At 50.5% G+C, this 18819-nt stretch overlaps 7 protein-coding genes across 7 annotated transcripts; 4 read left to right on the top strand and 3 right to left on the bottom strand.

Annotated features, from left to right (window-relative positions):
* Window positions 1–300: 300 nt before the first annotated feature.
* Window positions 301–4919, bottom strand: N7484_001475 (E3 ubiquitin-protein ligase SSM4; the record flags this gene model as incomplete). The annotated part of the gene is made up of 2 exons (XM_057111895.1): window positions 301–1862; window positions 1922–4919. The coding sequence occupies 2 exons, from the start codon at window positions 4917–4919 to the stop codon at window positions 301–303; spliced, it is 4560 nt and encodes a 1519-aa protein (XP_056976632.1).
* An 896-nt stretch (window positions 4920–5815) lies between these two features.
* N7484_001476 (uncharacterized protein) lies at window positions 5816–9526 on the top strand (the record flags this gene model as incomplete). Its single annotated transcript, XM_057111896.1, has 3 exons — window positions 5816–5940; window positions 6010–6747; window positions 6802–9526. 3 exons carry the CDS (start codon window positions 5816–5818, stop codon window positions 9524–9526), a joined length of 3588 nt encoding a protein of 1195 aa, XP_056976633.1.
* A 697-nt stretch (window positions 9527–10223) lies between these two features.
* Window positions 10224–10818, bottom strand: N7484_001477 (SND2/TMEM208 family protein; the record flags this gene model as incomplete). Its single annotated transcript, XM_057111897.1, has 2 exons — window positions 10224–10733; window positions 10810–10818. The coding sequence occupies 2 exons, from the start codon at window positions 10816–10818 to the stop codon at window positions 10224–10226; spliced, it is 519 nt and encodes a 172-aa protein (XP_056976634.1).
* A 767-nt stretch (window positions 10819–11585) lies between these two features.
* On the top strand, window positions 11586–14162 carry N7484_001478 (anaphase promoting complex subunit bimA; the record flags this gene model as incomplete). Its single annotated transcript, XM_057111898.1, has 4 exons — window positions 11586–11922; window positions 11979–12152; window positions 12215–14034; window positions 14091–14162. 4 exons carry the CDS (start codon window positions 11586–11588, stop codon window positions 14160–14162), a joined length of 2403 nt encoding a protein of 800 aa, XP_056976635.1.
* Window positions 14163–14169: 7 nt separating this feature from the next.
* N7484_001479 (1-acylglycerol-3-phosphate O-acyltransferase SLC1) lies at window positions 14170–15711 on the top strand (the record flags this gene model as incomplete). Its single annotated transcript, XM_057111899.1, is given in 4 exon segments — window positions 14170–14184; window positions 14756–15151; window positions 15166–15490; window positions 15548–15711. 4 exon segments carry the CDS (start codon window positions 14170–14172, stop codon window positions 15709–15711), a joined length of 900 nt encoding a protein of 299 aa, XP_056976636.1.
* Window positions 15712–16320: 609 nt separating this feature from the next.
* N7484_001480 (4'-phosphopantetheinyl transferase family protein) lies at window positions 16321–17616 on the bottom strand (the record flags this gene model as incomplete). Its single annotated transcript, XM_057111900.1, has 1 exon — window positions 16321–17616. One exon carries the CDS (start codon window positions 17614–17616, stop codon window positions 16321–16323), a length of 1296 nt encoding a protein of 431 aa, XP_056976637.1.
* Window positions 17617–17940: 324 nt separating this feature from the next.
* N7484_001481 (pyridoxal 5'-phosphate synthase glutaminase subunit PdxT) lies at window positions 17941–18806 on the top strand (the record flags this gene model as incomplete). Its single annotated transcript, XM_057111901.1, has 2 exons — window positions 17941–18170; window positions 18236–18806. The coding sequence occupies 2 exons, from the start codon at window positions 17941–17943 to the stop codon at window positions 18804–18806; spliced, it is 801 nt and encodes a 266-aa protein (XP_056976638.1).
* Between the last annotated feature and the right edge of the window lie 13 nt (window positions 18807–18819).

Genomic DNA, 18819 nt, shown 5'->3' on the forward strand with positions numbered 1-18819 from the left:
TCTGGTAATGTTACGGTGGCCTCGCACTTGAGTTTATTACTATTCTCAGGCAGCAGCATCACTTGATTACTAAATTCATATGAACTAACTTAACTAACTAGCTAACTAGTTGTCGTAAAATATCCCCTAAGAGTTTTCTAAATATACAGTATAAATGAAAAGAGAGGAAACAAATATCACACACATTTATTTGGGAAGGGTGAGAAATGAAAAAGCCTGCAAGAGTAGGCAACATTCCAACATTTGCATGTCACACAATGGTCTTCCAAGGTTAGACTTCGTCATATTGTCTCCCCATCTTCACCCTGTGATCACCCTCCGAGAAACCCCAACATCCCGAGCCCGTTTCTCACTAAAATTATGCAACCGCTCACCGATAAGGTATACATCATCCCGCATGTTGATGCGCCATATGGTCACCCAACGGAGCACAAGGTGGATAGCCCACGCTGCCAAAGCAAATAGTAGCGTGGCGAGATAAGCATAGCGGTAGATGTTCTGCTGCGCCTCGACCCTGTAGAGAACAGTGTGTCCCAGGATTCCGCCGAGGGAAAGGGGAACAACAACGGCAGCAGCTGTGAAGAGTAACAAGGGCAGGATAAGAGCCCGGGTGGCGAGGTGCACATTGGGACGGAGCCAGCCATCACGGAAAATGCCATTCAATACGGCCGCTGCCCAGGACTGAGGGTGCCACGAAGTCAACTTGATTGCCATCTGGACGTAAAGCACCCCTAGCGTCCAATCTTGAACAACATGAACTATATGGGATTTGCCGTCCCCGAAGAGAGTATGCAGGGGAATCAGCACATATAGTTCAGTGAGGAGTGCGAAAAGAGTCGGTAGCAAAATGGCCAAGGCAGCGGAGATGTAGAGAAGACGCCCAGCATCGAGTGCAACAGCTGCACAAAGGCGGCCGAACTGACTTGGAGATCGCAAGTGTGTCCACGAGTTGCCTTGCATAGCTCTCACTGCAGCGCGACAGTAATAGGCCAGGTAACCAAAGCTGAAAACAACACATAGCCCGCTAGAAAATGCGTAGATGTCATTCACAGGCACTGGACTGGAGAAAAATATAGTTATCATTTTCCGCCCAATGATGAGCGGAATAATTGTGATGCCTACCCCTGTGGTGGCAGCAAACAGCCAGATGAGGAGAATGAAAGCGGCGATTCGTAGACGAAAGAAAGGTGGGATATAGACTTTGGTGAACATGTTGCTGGACCGTCCGTGTAGACCTTCTTCCGAATCAAGATTCCCATCAACACGTTCATTGTTTTCAGTCACATCCAAGAAAACCTGAGTTCCTTTAGGTATGCGAACCTGGTCCGATGCAGGAGCTCGGACGTACCGACCGTCTCGTAGGAAATACACGTCACGGTTTTCGTTCTCCGCGGCAGCCCGTTGAGCTGCCCCGATTACAGGATGTTCCCAGTCACCCTTGCGTCCAGCAATAAAGGCCCACCAAGTCCGATACACGTGGTGTCCCTCCTCTTCGGGGTGTCTGTCCGGGAAGAAGAAATTGCTGAGGCGCAGGAAGTGTGCGCATTGGTGAAACCACCAGTCATACAAACCATGCAGCGCATCCGACGGCTTGAAGGATTGGATGATGTGTGGCATAATAAAGTTGTAAAACAAAAGATCCACTGGAAACTCAAGCATGGGGGCCCTGGCGGACCAATGAATGGGTAGAACACCCTCAAATGCAAAGTTTAGGCCCCAGACAACTCCTCCCAGACAGACAATGACTAGTGTCCCATAAACAAGGGCACTAAAGCCAATTTTACGAAGCTGGGTAGTAATGCTACGTTCCAGGACATCTCGAATGGGGTGGAAAGTAGGGTCATCGGGGTCTCGGATGAAGTCTGTTGGAAAGAAAAGTCAGTATTGAAAAGTTCTGCGACGGTAGACAGATGAAACTTACAAAGAACGCCTGTTCGCAAAATCTTTCGGCACATGGACACAAATAGGGCAAAGTGGAACATGTAACAAGTGCCAATAAACCAGTGCACGAAAAGCGACGTGAGCGGAGATCCGGTAGTAAAAGCGATGCGGGAAATGATTGTTGCCTCCGAGAAAAGAGGTAGCAAGGCAATGTCAAGCAATGTGCCACAGTAGAGAGGGAAAACGATCATCTCAATACCGATGATTAGGATGACTTTCATGACTCCCCCAGCCTGGAGAAGAACCTCAGCAACCACCCCTTCGATCCGTTGTCCACGATTAGGTCCAGCGAGAAATCCAGTGATTCGGAGGTAAAGATACCCCATAATCGTTGCAAGAAGATACCCCATGGATATGGCGATCACGCGGTCTTTGGAATCCCACACCGCGAGATCATAGTCAATAGGTACGGATCCTGAGACTACTTTGGCGGTGCTTGCATTTAGCAGCTTCGTTCCGGAACTGGAATACAATTGAGACCTGGTGAAGTTTCCGAAAAGCTGCTGAAGGTGCACCGCGTATCCCTTCACCTGGGAAAAATCCGGATCGAAGGAGAGCGCCCCTGGGACCCCAAGTGTGATCAAGCGCAAGGGAAAGTCGTGTAGAACAAACTTGATGATAGCGCAAATTGACTCAAAGAACGCAAGGAGACGAGCCTGATGCAGTCTAAGTGCCTGATGAGAAAGAACCGAAAACATGGGGATGTCGGACTCGTTGAAAACAAGGAAGGCTTTGACAACTTTGTTCAAACGATGAGTGCTAGCGTCGATAAGAGAGAGAGAGGCAGTTGTGACGGATTTGCCTCGTGGAATCCATTCACCAAGAGGAACAAATGCAACAAATGGGCTCAGCACCACTTTACAGATAAATGTCAACCAGTACATGACGTACCCAACAACACCTATCAAAGTATCGAGAGCAATGTCTGTCACGACAGTGAGGGTGGTCATTGGAACACCTACGATCAATTCCAACGGATTGGCCAGCAAAACCAGGGCAATCTTTCCCCATAGGTAGGGAAGCCAGATGCCAACTGTGACCGTGAAGGCGATGAGAAGAGCACAGAAGACACCATTCTGTAGGAGACCAAAGATGGGGCCTTGCATGCCGATCAAATCCATGATCCCTTCGAAATCATCTCCTTCGATTGCATCCATATCATTAGCATCTAACCCTGCGTCAGCTGGGATGGCCATGTCTCCATCCACGGGTCGGTCTTCCAATCGATTTGGAACGGGCACAAAAGGCTCTTCCAGCGCTGGGTCCTGAACAACATGTTCTTCATCGGCTTGTACTGCCTCGGCAGGATCATGTTCGCCTGGCGTGATATCTCCCCAAAACCAGTTCATCAGTCGCTCTGCAATGCTTTGTGGGTTCTCAAATTCCTCCTGCGGGGCTGTTGGACGTGCTGCTTCCTCATGGACATGCAAGAATTGGCTAACATGCTCATCATTCGTTTGAATCTGCTGACGAGTACTGTCGTTCTCTTGTGAATTGGTGGAATCACGCGGGCCGTAATTTTCACCTAGCGAAGGATTACCAGCACGGTTTGAAGGTCCCGCGAAGTTTTGATCGTGAGAATCCGGGGTCAAGGCGTTCACAATCCAGCCTAATTCCTCCTCTCGACCTTCCTCACGAATTAGTCGTAGTATCTCATCGCGATCACCATTGGAGCGAGCCAATATATCTCTGAAGCCAGCTACGCCAGAGTTTGTAGGGTACTCCTGCTGGAAGGATGAAAAGCTTGCAGCACCTTCACCTTCGCTATCTTGAGGGTATCTTTCGGTAGACATGTTGTTCGACGCAGGAGGTCTCTCAAGGAGAGGAAGACCATCATCAGAATCAGTCCAAGAGGGAGCGGGAGATGCAGCGCGAGCCCGAGGAGGGATTTCATGACGCTCCTGTTGAGCTCCGTCGTGCTGCTCATGGATGCCAAAATTCGGATGAGCAAGGGGGCGGGCGGGTTGAGGTGGTAGCAGTTGCTCATTCGCGCGATTGGCATTAACATTCATTCGCATAGCAGCTTCCCGTTCGCCCTCCGCAATGTTCACCATGGGTTGTTGTTGGACGACCCATTCTCTGATAAGGAACAGAAGAATAAAGGCGACGACTACCAAAAGGGTAATGAGTTGTCCCTCCAGGGTATCGATAATCATATTGTTGATGGTTGGGTAAGGTGTCAGTGTGATGAGAAATTTCACATCGGAGAGCCATGACGGATACCGAGCCTTTGATAGCCCAGTCATGTTAGTTTGTACAGAGCCATTGTGGCCACCGGGTGACGTCGAAGCAGGGAGAAAGAGACTGGGTATCACTTTCTTTATTAGCGTCAGCATCATTGGTTCTCCAGCAGGAAACCCATCGGTTGATGAATGTATTGCTGGTGGAGTACTGAGAGCGGATTGAACTGCACTCGAGACTGACGGGATAACCGAGCTGACTACAGCAGCCGTGGCTGCGGTGTTATTTGCAGCTTGCGCTAAACTACCCGCTGCGGTTTGTTGTTGGCCGGTCGTGGACCATCGTCCGTCCGCAAGCCAAAAGAGTGCTCTCCAGATTGCGCGCATCGACCATGGCAACCACCCTAGCCAGACGAAGGCAACGAGACCAAATCGCAGCCAGGTAATCAAGGTTCCGAAGGATTGAATCAAAGCTTGCTTCAAAAATAAGGGCGTCGGGAGGTTTTGTGGCATATTCGGGTCGTATAATTTGGTGAATCGGAAAGGTGTTTTGCACAGCTCGCAATGTTTCTTCTGCGAGTGTGCCAGCCATTCCACCAGACAGCTTTGGTGGACGAACTTAATGCTTCCACTGCATTTGCATGGATAGAACAGTGGTTCTTCCTCTGTAGCCTCTCCATGGCAAATACGGCAAGTATCCATGTCCTCGATACCCTTGTCCCTCTCATCGAAAGCTGGATCGTTCATCAAGTCTGGGAAAGACAACCCCGCTGGGTTGCGGAAGGGATTCGCATCCATTTTGGTGGCGGGTAATCTCGTCGAATTGACGGTCGCACAAGTGTTTTCACCAAATCCTCATCCTAGTCTCACTTATTCCATGTATGATAAAACCATCAACCGTTGGGGGGTGGGCGCGCACGGATAGTGTAGACGGGGAGCACGGAGAGTATCAAAACGCTGCGGAGAAGAAAATATTCTTAGATAAGAAAAAATATGACGAGAGATTCATGAGCAAGAAATCAAGATCGCACTTACTCTGCATCAACGAAGCCTCAACAAATCAGGCAATCACCGTCGAGTCGCAACTTCCCTTGTTCTTTGCTTCAATGTTCGGGCCACTTGGGCTGACTCAGCTTGTATATGCGTTACGGTAAGTTACGGAGATTACACTAAAAGTACCCGAGAATGCTAAAACGGCCTGCTCACACTCTCGCGTAATTGGTATCAATCTGTATTGGGTGATGCAGGTGGCACCGATGACCTCACTGCTTTCCTAGTCGCCAACTTAGCCCTTGCTTTTGTGTTGATTCAAGTTAACGCTTGTCAACATATGTGGACTCTTTCCTCAAATATCAGTCGCGTGGTGGTTGAGGTGTTTGATACCCCTCATAAATCTAATCAAGTGTCTTTCTGCCTCAGATCTCTCTCCGCGCTCTGACCGCGGCACCCCGTGAAGTTCTGCTAGTGCCAAGACCGACGCGAGCAGTCCGCCTAGCTTCAGCTTTCTTTCCAAAGGTCCTTATCAGGCCATCAGCAGCTCGAGAGTGTTCACTGTTCAGTCCAATGAGCCCGAGAGCTTTGGCCTTTGTTTGATACATCTGTTCAAGTGTGACGCGGTACCTGTAGTTCTGCAGAGCCTGCCTTTGCCAAATTTCGAAGCGCTCGCCTGGCCGAGAATAGGCCTGCCAATAACCATGGCAGCCGCACACGAGAATGGCCATGCTGAGGCAGTGGTCAAACCCAATGGGCGGAAAGAGTCTGCAAAAACCCAGAGGAAAAACAAATTCCTGGGATGGACCATCATAGGCTTGGTCGTGCGGTATGTATTGCAATTGGAATCGCGGCAACCTTTTGAGCTGTTCTAGTGCTGACCTGTGCTTGTTATTAGACTTGGGATATGGTACGCGCTTTTGACGCCTTTTCTGCAGTGCCCTTCGCACCTTTCCGACTTGAATGACACGTCTCCTCGAGTTTGCAAACCTTATCTCATTGTTCGATCCCGCGTGGAACCCTACGTTACTCCCTACTATGATACTTATGCTGCGCCCTACGTGGATCAAGTCCGCCCCTACGTGGATCAAGCCCGCCCATACGTGGATGTTTTGAACAAGCGAGTTTATGTGCCGGCATCCAAGCTTGCACACACTGGATATGAAAAGTACGGCGCTCCAGCATGGGAACAAGCTCAGACGTATGGCGCAGCTCAATGGAAGGGCAAGGTGACGCCGCGGGCCGAGGCGGCTCGGGATAAGGTACATCAGCTCTATCTGGCTGAAATTGATCCATACGCTCAGCAGGGATTCATGGCTGTTTCGCCTTACTATCAAAAAGCAAATTCTATTGTGCTTGCTGTTTATTGGGATCATTTGGTTCCCTTTTACACCCGGTCCCAACCTTTCATTGGCAAGACCTATGCCACTTCTCAGGATATTTTAGTGACCTACGTTGTGCCAAACGCACGATACACCTGGTCCTCCGTTGTCTACTTTGCCAACAGCTCCCTGTGGCCCCATGTTACCGGTCTCTACTCGGAGCAGGTTGAGCCGCAACTTGTTAAGATCGGACAGCGTCTGGCGAGCTATAGGGAAGGCAAGCGCCTCCGTGCAGTTGTCGAGGAAATGGATAGGTATTGATTATTCTTACCCCGCATATCAAATCGATATCACTAACATACCCTTAGCACCTTTCCTGAGCAGCCCAGCTCTTCAGCTACACTTACTTCTATAGAGTCTGTTCAGACTTCGAGTAGCGTGACAATAATTTCAACCACTGAGGTCCCCTATGTTGCCCCTACCCTCTCAGCAGCTGAGAAAGCAAAGCAAGCCCGTGAACAGATTGACTCCGATCTTCAGAGGTGGCAAGACAAGTTTGCTGTCGCAGCTGACAGTGGCATTGAAGATCTTGAAGAGCGCCTCGAAGAGATCGTCGGTGCCCTCGTCGCTAGCAGTGCTAATGGCCACGGTCTAAGCCTTTCAACGGCACTTCAAAGCGTGGCTGCGAAACAACTTACTACCATTAAGGACCGTATCAATGATCTTGTACAAACTCTACCCGAAGAGGATGCACCGGAAGCCGAAGAGGAAGCCCGCGATCAAGTCGTTAACGAAATTCGAAAGTCCGCCATCTCTGTCAGAGATCGTGCCCATGCTCTTCGCGAATGGTCATTATCATTCGACGATGAACTCATGCGTCGGGTTTCAGCAGCTGTCAACTCGACCCTCGAAGTACTAGACGGCATTCGTGATCTCGGTCTTCAGGAAATTGGCATGCGCTGGGCATGGATGGATGGTGTCACCTATAAAGACTGGGCAAGATATCGCACGGTCAAGGAACAACTCCAGGACTGGCGCAATCAGATTTATCACGTTGGTATGAACCACAGATCAGTTGCGGAAGCCAAGGCGGTGGCGGCCGATATTTTGGATCGTGGTATGGAGGTTGCCCAACAAACTGCTGTGGAACTTGTCAGATTGAAGGATGTTGGTCACTGGAAGTTGGCTGCCCGAGAGGTCAGCGACAATTTCGAGACCAGAACTGAGCCTCCGCCCCCGAGGCCGAAGCCAGAGGCCGAAGCTGAGGATCCTGAGGGGACTGCCGATCCTGAACACAATGAACTCCCTGAGGAAATTTCGGAACCATCAACAGCCTCTACTATCTACAACGAGCGAGAGAATTTGGCAGGCGAGAATGTCTCGGATTCCGACGAGTCTTTCGACAGCGCAGCTGAAACTGAGGATGATGAACTTATTGAGTCAATGTCGGCTGATGCTGTTGAGGACGATGAGTCAAGCCCTATCAAGGGCGCCTGGGGGGGAGTTGCGGCAGCTGATGCAAATACCTATCAAGCTCCTATTCTTGATGACGAGGAACAAGATGCTCTTCATAGTCTTGCAAGCAAGGCTGGCGACGCTTACTCTGACGCTTATTATCAGGCGAGCTCCGCTTTTGCCGATTCTACCTCAAATGCCAAGATTCTTTACGATATCGCCAAGTCGCAAGTCATGGGTCAAATGGCTCAGACCAGTGAGCCTGCCCATGCACAGATCCTCTCTTCTATTGAATCTGCCTACTCTGGAGCCGTCAATTATGCAACCAAAGAGTTTGACGCGAAAATTGCCGCGGTCAGGGCCACTCCTACTCCTGCCGGACCTATCGCCCAGATTTCCTCAATTGCTTCCTCTCGATTGAGCGAAGGTCTCAGCGTTGCCTCTGAGAAATTGGCCCACATCCAACCCATTCCATCTCAGACTAGTTCTGCGGGACTTCAGCCTTACGTACTAGATGCTCAGCGTCGCTACTATGAGGCTGTCGGCCTCGCTCACGATCATTACACCGCTTTTGTCTCCACGGCTTCCCACGCTGTCTATGGTACCCCAACTCCCACTGCAGCCCCTCTTGGCTTCCAAAAGCTTATCGAAGAGGCCGGTTCTCAATACGAACATGTTTCTTCTCTGGCTTCTGCCAGCCTTGCTGCAGTTGTCGCATCTGCCAGTTCTATGGCTTCACCAGCGCATGATGGGGCAGCGCAGACCATCATTAACGATGCCTCATCCAAGTATCACGCTGCCATGTCAGCGGCATCCGCCTCTCTTTCTCTTGCGTCTGCATCCGTTAGCTCTGCTGTCTATGGCTCTACACCTGGACCTTTGGAGTCTCTGTCCAGCCAAGCATCCGAGAATTGGGAAAGCCTCATCTCTAAGGCCAGCGAGCAAATCTATGGCACTCCCGCTCCGTACCTTCAGCAATTGCAAGAGAGATTGCCCCAGTTCGAGGCCGTTCAGGGAGTGGTGTCTGAGCTTCTTGTCGGCAAGGAGCCCTCCTTTACCGAAAGTGTCATGAGCAAACTCCGTGTTGCATACGAAACACCCTATCCTGCTGCGGCCCTCTCTTCTGCTTCGAGCTATGTGAGTGAGACGTACGAATCAGCCTCTTCGGTTGCCGGCGCCTATGTTTCCAGCGTTCCAAGCGTAGAGGACGTCTTGCAAGGCGTGAACGAGCAGCTCAAAGATGCTGTGGAAGCTGCCAGTACTGGGGTCTTTGGCACCCCTAAGGGCTCCTACGAACAGGCCACAGAGGCTGTGGCTGGCGCTTATGTCGCCGCGTCGGCGCAGATCAGCAGTGCTGTTCACGGAAAGGAGTCCGGCTACATTGATATTGCCAAGGAGCACATTGAGGACATTCAGTCAAAGGCCAGTGCTGCCATCTACGGGAAGGAGCCCGGTGCGGTGGAGAGCGCTACCAGCCGCCTTGCTGCCGCTATCGAGGGCGCTCAGTCTCAGTTAGCTGAACTGGCCGCTAGTGCCAGCAGTGTCGCTTCTGAGGCTGCTGAGACTGCTGGTTCCCATGTGGAGGACGCCACCAGCAACATCATGTCTGCCGTGTCCTCGGCCAAAGACGAGCTGTAATAGACTCACTCTCATGCCGGCTCATTAGCCTTTTTGTGATATTTCCCCCTTCTGCTACTGTCTTATGTCCACTCTTTTCTTCTAGATACTGTTGCGTTAAAATTGGGCTTCCTGCCAGCGGCATGTCATGCTCGGTTTATGAACGCATTATTCCCCATATAGTTTGTCACGACGGCAATATGTTCACGACCTACCAGATGCACATTGATGTTCCTATTATGCTGCGTTCCAAACTTCTCGTTCTCCGTTCTCATTATCTTCCATCGCTTCCGGGTGCTCGAGTTCATTTGTTGTTACTTCTCGAAGATGTAATCTGAATAAAGTGGGTTGATAGGAGGATGCTCCATGACCCTGTTCCATATATTGTGGAAATCATATCATTTTTGTTCAATGCCTAGGTTTTCTGGATTTGTTCTTGCAGCTGTAATCACAAATTCTTGGGATGACACAAGTAGAGTACTTGGAGTGGCTCCAGTGCAGAATGTGTTCCACAACCCTGGACTTCTTCGTCAAGATACCGCAAGCTTGGTCTGTTTCTTTCTCGTATTTGTAGGCTGTCCATGAATCTATTGCTGGCAAGAATGGCTCTGTGGGTTTGTGCCAATTTCCAGTATGCACATAGGTGACCCAGGACAATATGCACAGTAAGTCGTATGCCCAATCGGCGTAGTCGGTTGATAAGTCTCACCGGACAAACTCAACGAGTCCGGTGCTTGGGTCGATCTCCCCTCTTCTCCTTCTTCAATTCCCTCTTGCTCCTTGCGCCCTCGGACTCCCCCTCATCACCACCACCCATGCCTGCGAAGCCTTTCTTCACGCCCATGACTGTAGTATAGGCCAGGTAGACAGAGTAAACAGGAATGACGATCCAAAGCCACCAAGCACGGTCATTGAAGACACAGGCCGCAACAATGCAGCCTAGGGTCCAATACAACACATCCCACATGTACTCAGTCAAGCCGGTGGCATTCAAATCCTCACCAGCTGAGCGCAAGGAGCCATCCTCGTTATAGCTTGGGCGTCCAACTTTGTCAAGGTAGAATTCGATAAGCAGGGTCGGGAGAGCCAGAAAGAAGTACGGCTTCAGAGAGCGTGGTCGTTGGAACACCTGGTGTAGGACGATGAACAGGATATGGATTGCGGCTGACATAAGATGGGTGCGAGTAAGCACAGCTGCATTGCGACTGGCCAGGGTTTTGAGAGCTTTCTATTTGAGAGTTAGTTCGTCTAGGAATATACAGGACAGCTTGCGCCAGTAACTATGGTAGCTTATTGAAGCTCACCTGTGCCATCTTGAACACAGCTTCACACAGTCACGAAGAGAGTTGATGAGATAAAGAGATCTAGTATGTAAGGGATTTCACGCGACCTCGTTCACTCACGATACCCCAATGATGTTGAAAATAAGAGGGTCAGTTGCAGAAACGGCCACGAGGAAAGCGGAGCAAGCTGATCTCCAACTTCCGATTGTTGCCCTCCCGACCTTCACCGCCTGGCAGAAACCATGCACCTTGATCGACGCAACCAAAATAAGATCATGATGCAGCAACAAACTCCAACGTCTCCACTCTGGAATAACTTGCTATCCCCTTGACTGGATTACTTTCCCAGCACGATGAACATGATGCTATGAAGGACTCACACTGGAGTCTACAGCATAACTGACTTGGCTGGCCAATCCTGGTTTCTCTCCCCGTTCTTACCGTTTCCGTCAGTTTACATTCCGTGCTGGCACAATCCGTTGTCGTGCTCCGATTCAGATTGGTCGAAGATCCCTGCTTCCAGACGAGGTCCCCTCCGGCCTACAGACTGATCGGGTTCCATGTCTAGAGAGTGTTGATGGGCTTATGTGCTTTGTTTTCTGAACCAAACTCGCGCGTTGTCTCCCCGCGTCTCGAAGGGACACAGGACTTGCATGTCCCATCGACAGTGAAAGAACTGATACCCAGCAATCGCATAATCGCCTTGCCCTCACTCCTTTCCTTTGCCACCTCGACGCCTTTTTCGATCACTCAAACGCTGTCTCGCGCGCTAAACCCCACGCGCACCCCTCCTCACCATGGCTCTCTCTCCGAGCCATGTCGCAAGCCAGCTGCGACACTTGATCTACTACCACCTCGATAACAATCTTATTCGTAATGCGCTCTTCCTTGCTGACCGTCTCCATGCCTTCGAACCGCGATCTTTCGAGGCGCAATACCTGCTGTCCCTCTGCCACTTGCACAATGGTGAGGTCAAGGCAGCCTTTGAGTGTAGCCAGCCTTCAGGCTCCCGTGGCTTACACGCCGGCTGTTCATATGTTTACGCGCAGGCTTGCCTTGATCTTGGAAAATACTTGGATGGTGTAACGGCATTGGACCGCAGCAAAAGTCTATGGGCGTCTAAGAATAACTGGAGTGAGTGGACGGATGGCCTTGTTTGCGTCGGGGACTGGACTAATGCCAAAAAATAGACAAACATAGCGAAACACAACGGCAACATTTGCCCGATGCAGCTGCGGTCTATTGCCTGCAAGGCAAGCTGTTCCATGCCCACAAAGACTTGAACAGGGCCGTGGATTGCTATGTAGACTCGCTAAAACTCAATCCATTTATGTGGGATGCATTCTTAGGTTTAAGTGCGACAGGTTCGTTTTATCATCTCTTCCCATTGCTCATTTGAAAGCAGCCAAGGCTAATTCCTGGTTAGGTGTTAATATCAGAGTCCCTAATATCTTTCAACTCAGTCCCGAGCTACTTGCCATGGTCTCTTCTTCCCAGGAGGAGCTGGACATATTATCTGATCACTTTAGTCCCACCGACGGGTCATTTCCGATGCCCACTACCGCCAACTCTGCGGCCGACCCTTTTTTGTCATCTGCCGCGGTCACCGGCCACGATGCAACAAATGGTAGCTCTGCTCTCTATGAGAAGCTCAATTTGAGCTCGGTCAATGCTCCATCGGCACCGCCGCCAATAATTCATGAGGGCATGGAAACCCCTGGGCAGAGCAGCGGATCAGAAGAGTTTCGGATCGCAAATGGAGTTACTGATCTCTGGGAACCACCATTGGCCCCTGCGAGAAAGATCCGAACGATTCAGGCAATGAGCTTGGATCACACAGGTCAAGCTTCCCAGAAAATGCGACCCACCGGCATCCGTCCTCGACCGAAGACAAGGACCGAACCAGAAGAACCGCCAGTTGCGCCATCTGAGAGAGAGCCTCCACCAGCGCCACGAATTGGCGATCGTAAACGCACTGTTTCAGGTCAAGTCGCCCACCCTATTCCTCCACAGCCGATAGAACCCGGCGCACCTCAACGCCGCAGTGTCAGGCTCTTCAATCAAATCAAACCTACCACAAAATTGTCCAGCAGCACCTTGACCGGAAGAGATGGACGTGAAGTTAAAAAAGTTAGGAGTACAGCCTCCAAAACAAGGACTGGATCGACTTCTACTGTTGGCCGTGTTGTTAGTGGCAACCGCAAACCAATTGAGAGCCATGACAGCGATGGCAAAGATCACCACCGTGCAACATCCATACCCCCCGTCCCCCCTTTGCCCAGAAATGCCGAAAAAACGAAAGAGGTCGAGGCGCTCAGTTGGCTTTTGGGTCTCTTCACAAAACTTGCCTCGGGGTATTTCTCCCTGAGTCGATACAAGTGCACAGATGCTGTTCAGCACTTCAATTCCCTCTCACAGGGACAGCGGGAAACACCTTGGGTCCTGGCTCAGCTTGGTCGGGCCTTTTTTGAACAGGCGATGTATGCAGATGCTTCCAAATACTTCTCAAGAGTTCAATCCTTAGCGCCTTCTAGGCTCGAGGATATGGAAATCTACTCGACTGTACTATGGCACTTGAAGAACGATGTGGAACTTGCTTATTTAGCGCATCAGCTTCTGGAGGTCGATCGACTCTCCCCGCAGGCCTGGTGTGCGATTGGCAACTCATTCTCCCACCAGCGAGATCATGATCAAGCGCTTAAGTGTTTCAAGCGTGCAACGATGTTGGACCCTGAGTTTGCATATGCATTCACCCTTCAGGGCCATGAGTATGTTGCGAATGAAGAGTATGACAAGGCACTTGATGCCTATCGCCACGGCATTAAGGCCGATGCTCGACACTACAATGCATGGTACGGCCTCGGCACTGTTTACGATAAGATGGGCAAGCTGGACGAAGCCGAACAGCATTTCCGCAATGCCGCGATGATTAACCCCACTAATGCAGTCCTCATTTGCTGCATTGGACTAGTCTTGGAGAAGAGTGATAATTCCAAGACCGCGTTGGTTCACTATGAACGGGCGTGTTCCCTAGCACCACACTCCATCCTAGCACGATTCCGCAAGGCTCGTGTGCTGATGAAACTTCACGAAGACAAGTTTGCACTGGCAGAACTCAAAGTTCTCAAAGATATGGCCCCCGACGAGGCAAATGTGCACTACCTTTTGGGCAAGTTGTATAAAACCCTCCACGACAAGGCCAATGCAATCAAGCACTTCACAACGGCTTTGAACTTGGATCCGAAGGTAAGATATACAGATCCATGTCTCCCGTCAGTATTTCCTTTCTAACTAAGGCACAGGCTGCACAGTTTATCAAGGACGCGATGGAGTCCATAGATGATGACGAGATGGAGGATGACGATATGGCATAGGCCTGTGATGTTTCTAGGCTTCGTCTTTTTCACTTTTACGTTTGACTTGGGAGGAAATTGTCTTACGAGCTCGGCGTTTCCGGACCTTTTCTGCACAGCATCGCTGGGGAGTTTGTTTTCCACGTCTAGACGCCTGACAATCAGGGCGTTTTGTACATTAGTGAGGTTGGGGCATCACGGTGAACCCGATGATGGCATAGCATAATGCATTATTACCATTCGTCCTTTTCATTAAGATCAACATTGATAGTAAGCGCCTCATGCTTGGGGGGAAATAAGCCAAACATATGTATTTACCTGCCTGTGCAGGTGCGGACCATCTAAACCTTGGAATATATAGTTATAGTCTGCGTGATGCCGTCATCTGCCATCGTCAGCTGGCGGTGAGTCGGCGTCGGCAAAAAAAGCAGTCTCCACCTCCGCAGTCCCGCAGCATGGATCTCGCTCCTTGTGACTTCTTCCCCTCGATATTCTTCTAAGTTGAAGCCACTTTTTGGTGAACAGGTAAAACTCCTCAACAATTCCCGAGTCATTTTATATCTTACCTCGACGTTCCGGGGAACTTGAGCTGACCACCAACCTTCTCCCAACAGTTTGGCGTACTTGATCCCACCGCTATGTCGATCGGTTCTTATATCTTGTCGGGCATCAGCTCATTCGTGGTGGTGACACTATCGCTCTTCGCGCTTGGCCAGAAGGTGCCTCGCGCAGCATTTCTCGCCCGATGTCTCGCCGCATATGGTTCCCTCCTCCTATGCGCAACCTATGGTGTTGCCGCGTCCATCGTCCTCCGCATTGCGGGCTACGGCCGAATCTCCCAATGGGCCACCGCCCGCAGTTTCAAGTGGGTGATGCGCTTCACCACCGGAGTCTGCTTCGATATTGTTGAAGGCGAGGAGCACCTTTCCACCCGTCCTGCCGTCTTTGTCGGTAACCACCAGACTGAGCTGGACGTACTCATGCTTGGCAATATCTTCCCCCCTACTGCAGTGTCACGGCCAAGAAGTCTCTGCGCAATATTCCCTTCCTCGGTTGGTTTATGTGGCTGTCTCGCACTGTCTTTATTGATCGCGCGAACCGCGAAACTGCTATGAAGGCATTCGATGGTGCTGTGGATGAGATGAAAACCCACCAGCAAAGCGTCTTCATCTTCCCCGAGGGCACCCGGAGTTACTCCGATGAGGCCATGTTGTTGCCTTTCAAGAAGGGTGCCTTCCACCTTGCCATCAGGGCTGGTGTGCCTATTGTACCGGTTGTTACTGAGAATTACGCGCATATCATGTCACCTCGTGCCTGGCGCTTCGATGCAGGCACTATCAGGGTCAAAGGTTAGTTTTCATAAGTTTGGGCATATACACCGAGGCGTTACTAATATGAAACAACAGTTCTGCCTCCCATTGAAACTAAAAACATGACCTCCGCGGATGTTGATCAACTCACCACGTTGACTCGCGACTCCATGCTGAAATCCATTCTGGAAATGGCACATACTTTAGAAAACAAGGTCGAGCCACAGGCCAACGGCGTGTCAACTGCAATCGAGATCTGAAGGTCCTACTTCGGTTATGAATAGTCAGAAGCAATTTATGGAACCCGCAGACAAGGTCCCACGCGCTAATCCAAGCCTTGCTTGGTCGGCCTCCCCCCCCCCCCCCCCCCCCCCAAAAAAAACCGTCTTTATGAAGCCTGCCGTTTCAACCAAGCAGCACTTGACTAGTGTTACTGTATATACATTCCTCTCACGGCACATACCCTTTGTCGTTCGGGTGCAAACTGCTACGGATAGAAGAAGAACTTTGGCCTCGTTGTTTGAAACAGTTCAGTAATGGGGGACGTCATGAATTATTGTTTTGGGCTTTGTAGAGAATCTACCTTGCTGCAATCCCTCATTTTCGGCATTACTTTTCTCGGTACACATCATTATGCAAGCTTCGTCGGTTCTTTTTCTGTTCATGCCCACCTACAATTGTATATACCTTCGGCATGACAAGATTCGATGATCTGGCACCTGAGATATTGTCCAAACCCATCCTTGGATTGACGTTACATAGAAAATATATAAGAAGTCCAGTTACCAGTGCCTCAGGGTTATGGACCAAATTGCCTCTATTCACAAGAAATAATCACTCTCAACCTTATAGTCTGGAGGCATGTCGCGCTATACTGAATCACGTATATGAACACCGGAAAGAACCGATTCATGATCCTCAAGATGAGCACATCGACCCTCCGCACAGGCTCGAATATCAAGATCAATATCAACTTCTTGCATCGGGAGCCAAGGATCTGTGATTGAAGATGGAATATTCCACGGATCCATATGACCAATAACCTTCATAGTACTGAGAGGAATGCGATACTCTTCCTTGGCGTCCCCAGAACGCACAGTGATCTGTCCAGGCAGATGATGCAGACCCTCGTTACACTTCAGATCTGGGAAAACGCCAACAGGGAGGCCCCGACCAGCAACTGCAACGATATAGTCAGACTCGAAGGCAACTAGTTGAAGACGGACATCATCAAGTGCTTCCCCTGCTTTGGTGATTTTGACACCATCAAATGGAGGGCCCCAGTTTTTAGGTGACTGCGGGATATATTTCGGATTTTGAGACGGAACGTATGGTTTCGGAGCATGTAGAGGATCGACAGGGTCGGGAGGGATAACGTTTGAGAACTCAAGAGTGCGCACCCAAGGAGCCAGAAGGGCATCTCCGGTCATTTTCAGGTATGCTTCTTTGAGAGCCCAGTATGAATAGAACAGACGCACGCCAAACCTGACTATTGTTTCTTGGGTATTTGAACCATCAAATGCTTTTGCAAGACCAAGTGCTCGAGCTTGGCGAAGGGCGTCGGCTGGATTTCTCATGATCTCAAGCTCCCGATCCGAAAATACATCCACGAAAATCGATACATGGTCCAGGTACTCCGGCATGGTCTTGATTACCCTGCGGCGGTTCTCATTCACACAGGTTACGTCGATACCCAGCCGGGGTTGGTGTGGTAAAGCTCCTCCAATGGAGTGTCTTTGCATCTGTTCAGACTTCGGAGCAACGGTCCCTGCCAGCACGGTAAGCCCTGCCTGGTGGGTGACGTTAAATTCCACCTGAGTGTCTGAGGCAGATTTGTAGTATGGTCGATTTTCGGGCATTTCCGTGCGCATGAGGATTATTTCTTTCCATGGAATACCGCAAGCGTGGTGGATGTATAAATATTTGAGAAGATGTGAGGCCAGCGACATGCGTTTGTCTGTGGCATGATAATACCTTTTCACGGCTTTCTGCTCATCGGGACGAAGGGATCCTAAGAGCGGCAGATCCTTGCCATTGGACTCCCATTCTCGGACATCAATGTACCAACGTGATGTTGTTGGGAGACCTGCTAAAGGAAAGTTGTCGCCCTCCACGCTGGGGTTGTGATGCCGAGCATCTTCCAGGCTAATCTCATTGGTCCGCATATTGTTCATTCAAGACCAGATTTGAGACGAATGCAAGAGATAAATGAGTGAGTATGTGCTATATAATGTATGGCCCCCACTAGTACCGAGGGTTCAGGCAATGAAAAGTCCGATGGTCGATCAACGACTGATCATTCTGGACCCCACTATGAGATGCTGATACCTTGCGCCGTGTTCGCCAGGATAAGCTTATCGGCCTATAAGGTACGAGTTTCACGTGCCGATAAGATATTTTCCCCGCGGAAAGTCAACATCACGTGCTTGAAGAGTCATATCGCCACGAGGAGGCAACCTTCTTTTCTATACTTTACTTTTACTACAGAAATGACGATCACAGTGGGTGTTCTTGCCTTGCAGGGCGCATTCATTGAGCATGTCCATCTCTTGAAAAAAGCGGTGGAGCAAGACTTCGCACAATGGGACTTCATTGAAGTGCGAACACCACAAGAGCTTGCGAAGTGCGATGGACTTGTTTTGCCTGGTGGCGAGAGTACCACAATGTCTCTGGTTGCTGCCAGGTCCAATCTATTGGAGCCACTGAGAGAATTTGTCAAGTAAGTGTTCAATTACGACATTGATCTCACGAATGCCACTGGGAACTAATGTGGCGGTTGTGTAGGGTCCTTCGTAAGCCAACCTGGGGCACTTGCGCCGGCCTGATTTTACTCGCCGAGGCGGCGAACCGTACCAAGAAGGGTGGCCAGGAGCTTATCGGCGGCCTCGACGTTCGAGTCAATCGCAATCATTTTGGCCGACAAGCAGAGAGCTTCCAGGCACCGCTCGACCTTCCGTTCCTGGGTGAGACCGCAGAACCGTTCCCCGCCGTGTTCATTCGCGCACCGATTGTGGAATGCATCTTGCCACATCAGAAGGGTATCCAAGTGGACGAGGTCGGTCGGGAAGACACTGTCGTTGCTCCGTCCAGACCAACCAAAGACGCAGTGGCAGAAGCTGCGACGGCCGATAATGTTGAGGTGCTGGCCACCTTGTCAGGACCCGCAGCGCGCATCGCCACACAAAGCCGAAACATCAGCCCCGATGAAGAAGTTGGCGATGTTATTGCCGTGCGCCAGGGGAATGTATTCGGTACCAGCTTCCACCCGGAGCTGACGGGTGATGCTCGGATCCATGCATGGTGGCTGCGCCAGGTGCAAGCTGCTGTTAACAAAAGGATTAAACTGGGACAATAGATCGACTTCTAGA

The sequence above is a fragment of the Penicillium longicatenatum genome, assembly GCF_028827895.1.
Source record: "Penicillium longicatenatum strain IBT 33135 chromosome Unknown contig_1_segment0_segment0, whole genome shotgun sequence".
Lineage (NCBI taxonomy): Eukaryota > Fungi > Ascomycota > Eurotiomycetes > Eurotiales > Aspergillaceae > Penicillium > Penicillium longicatenatum.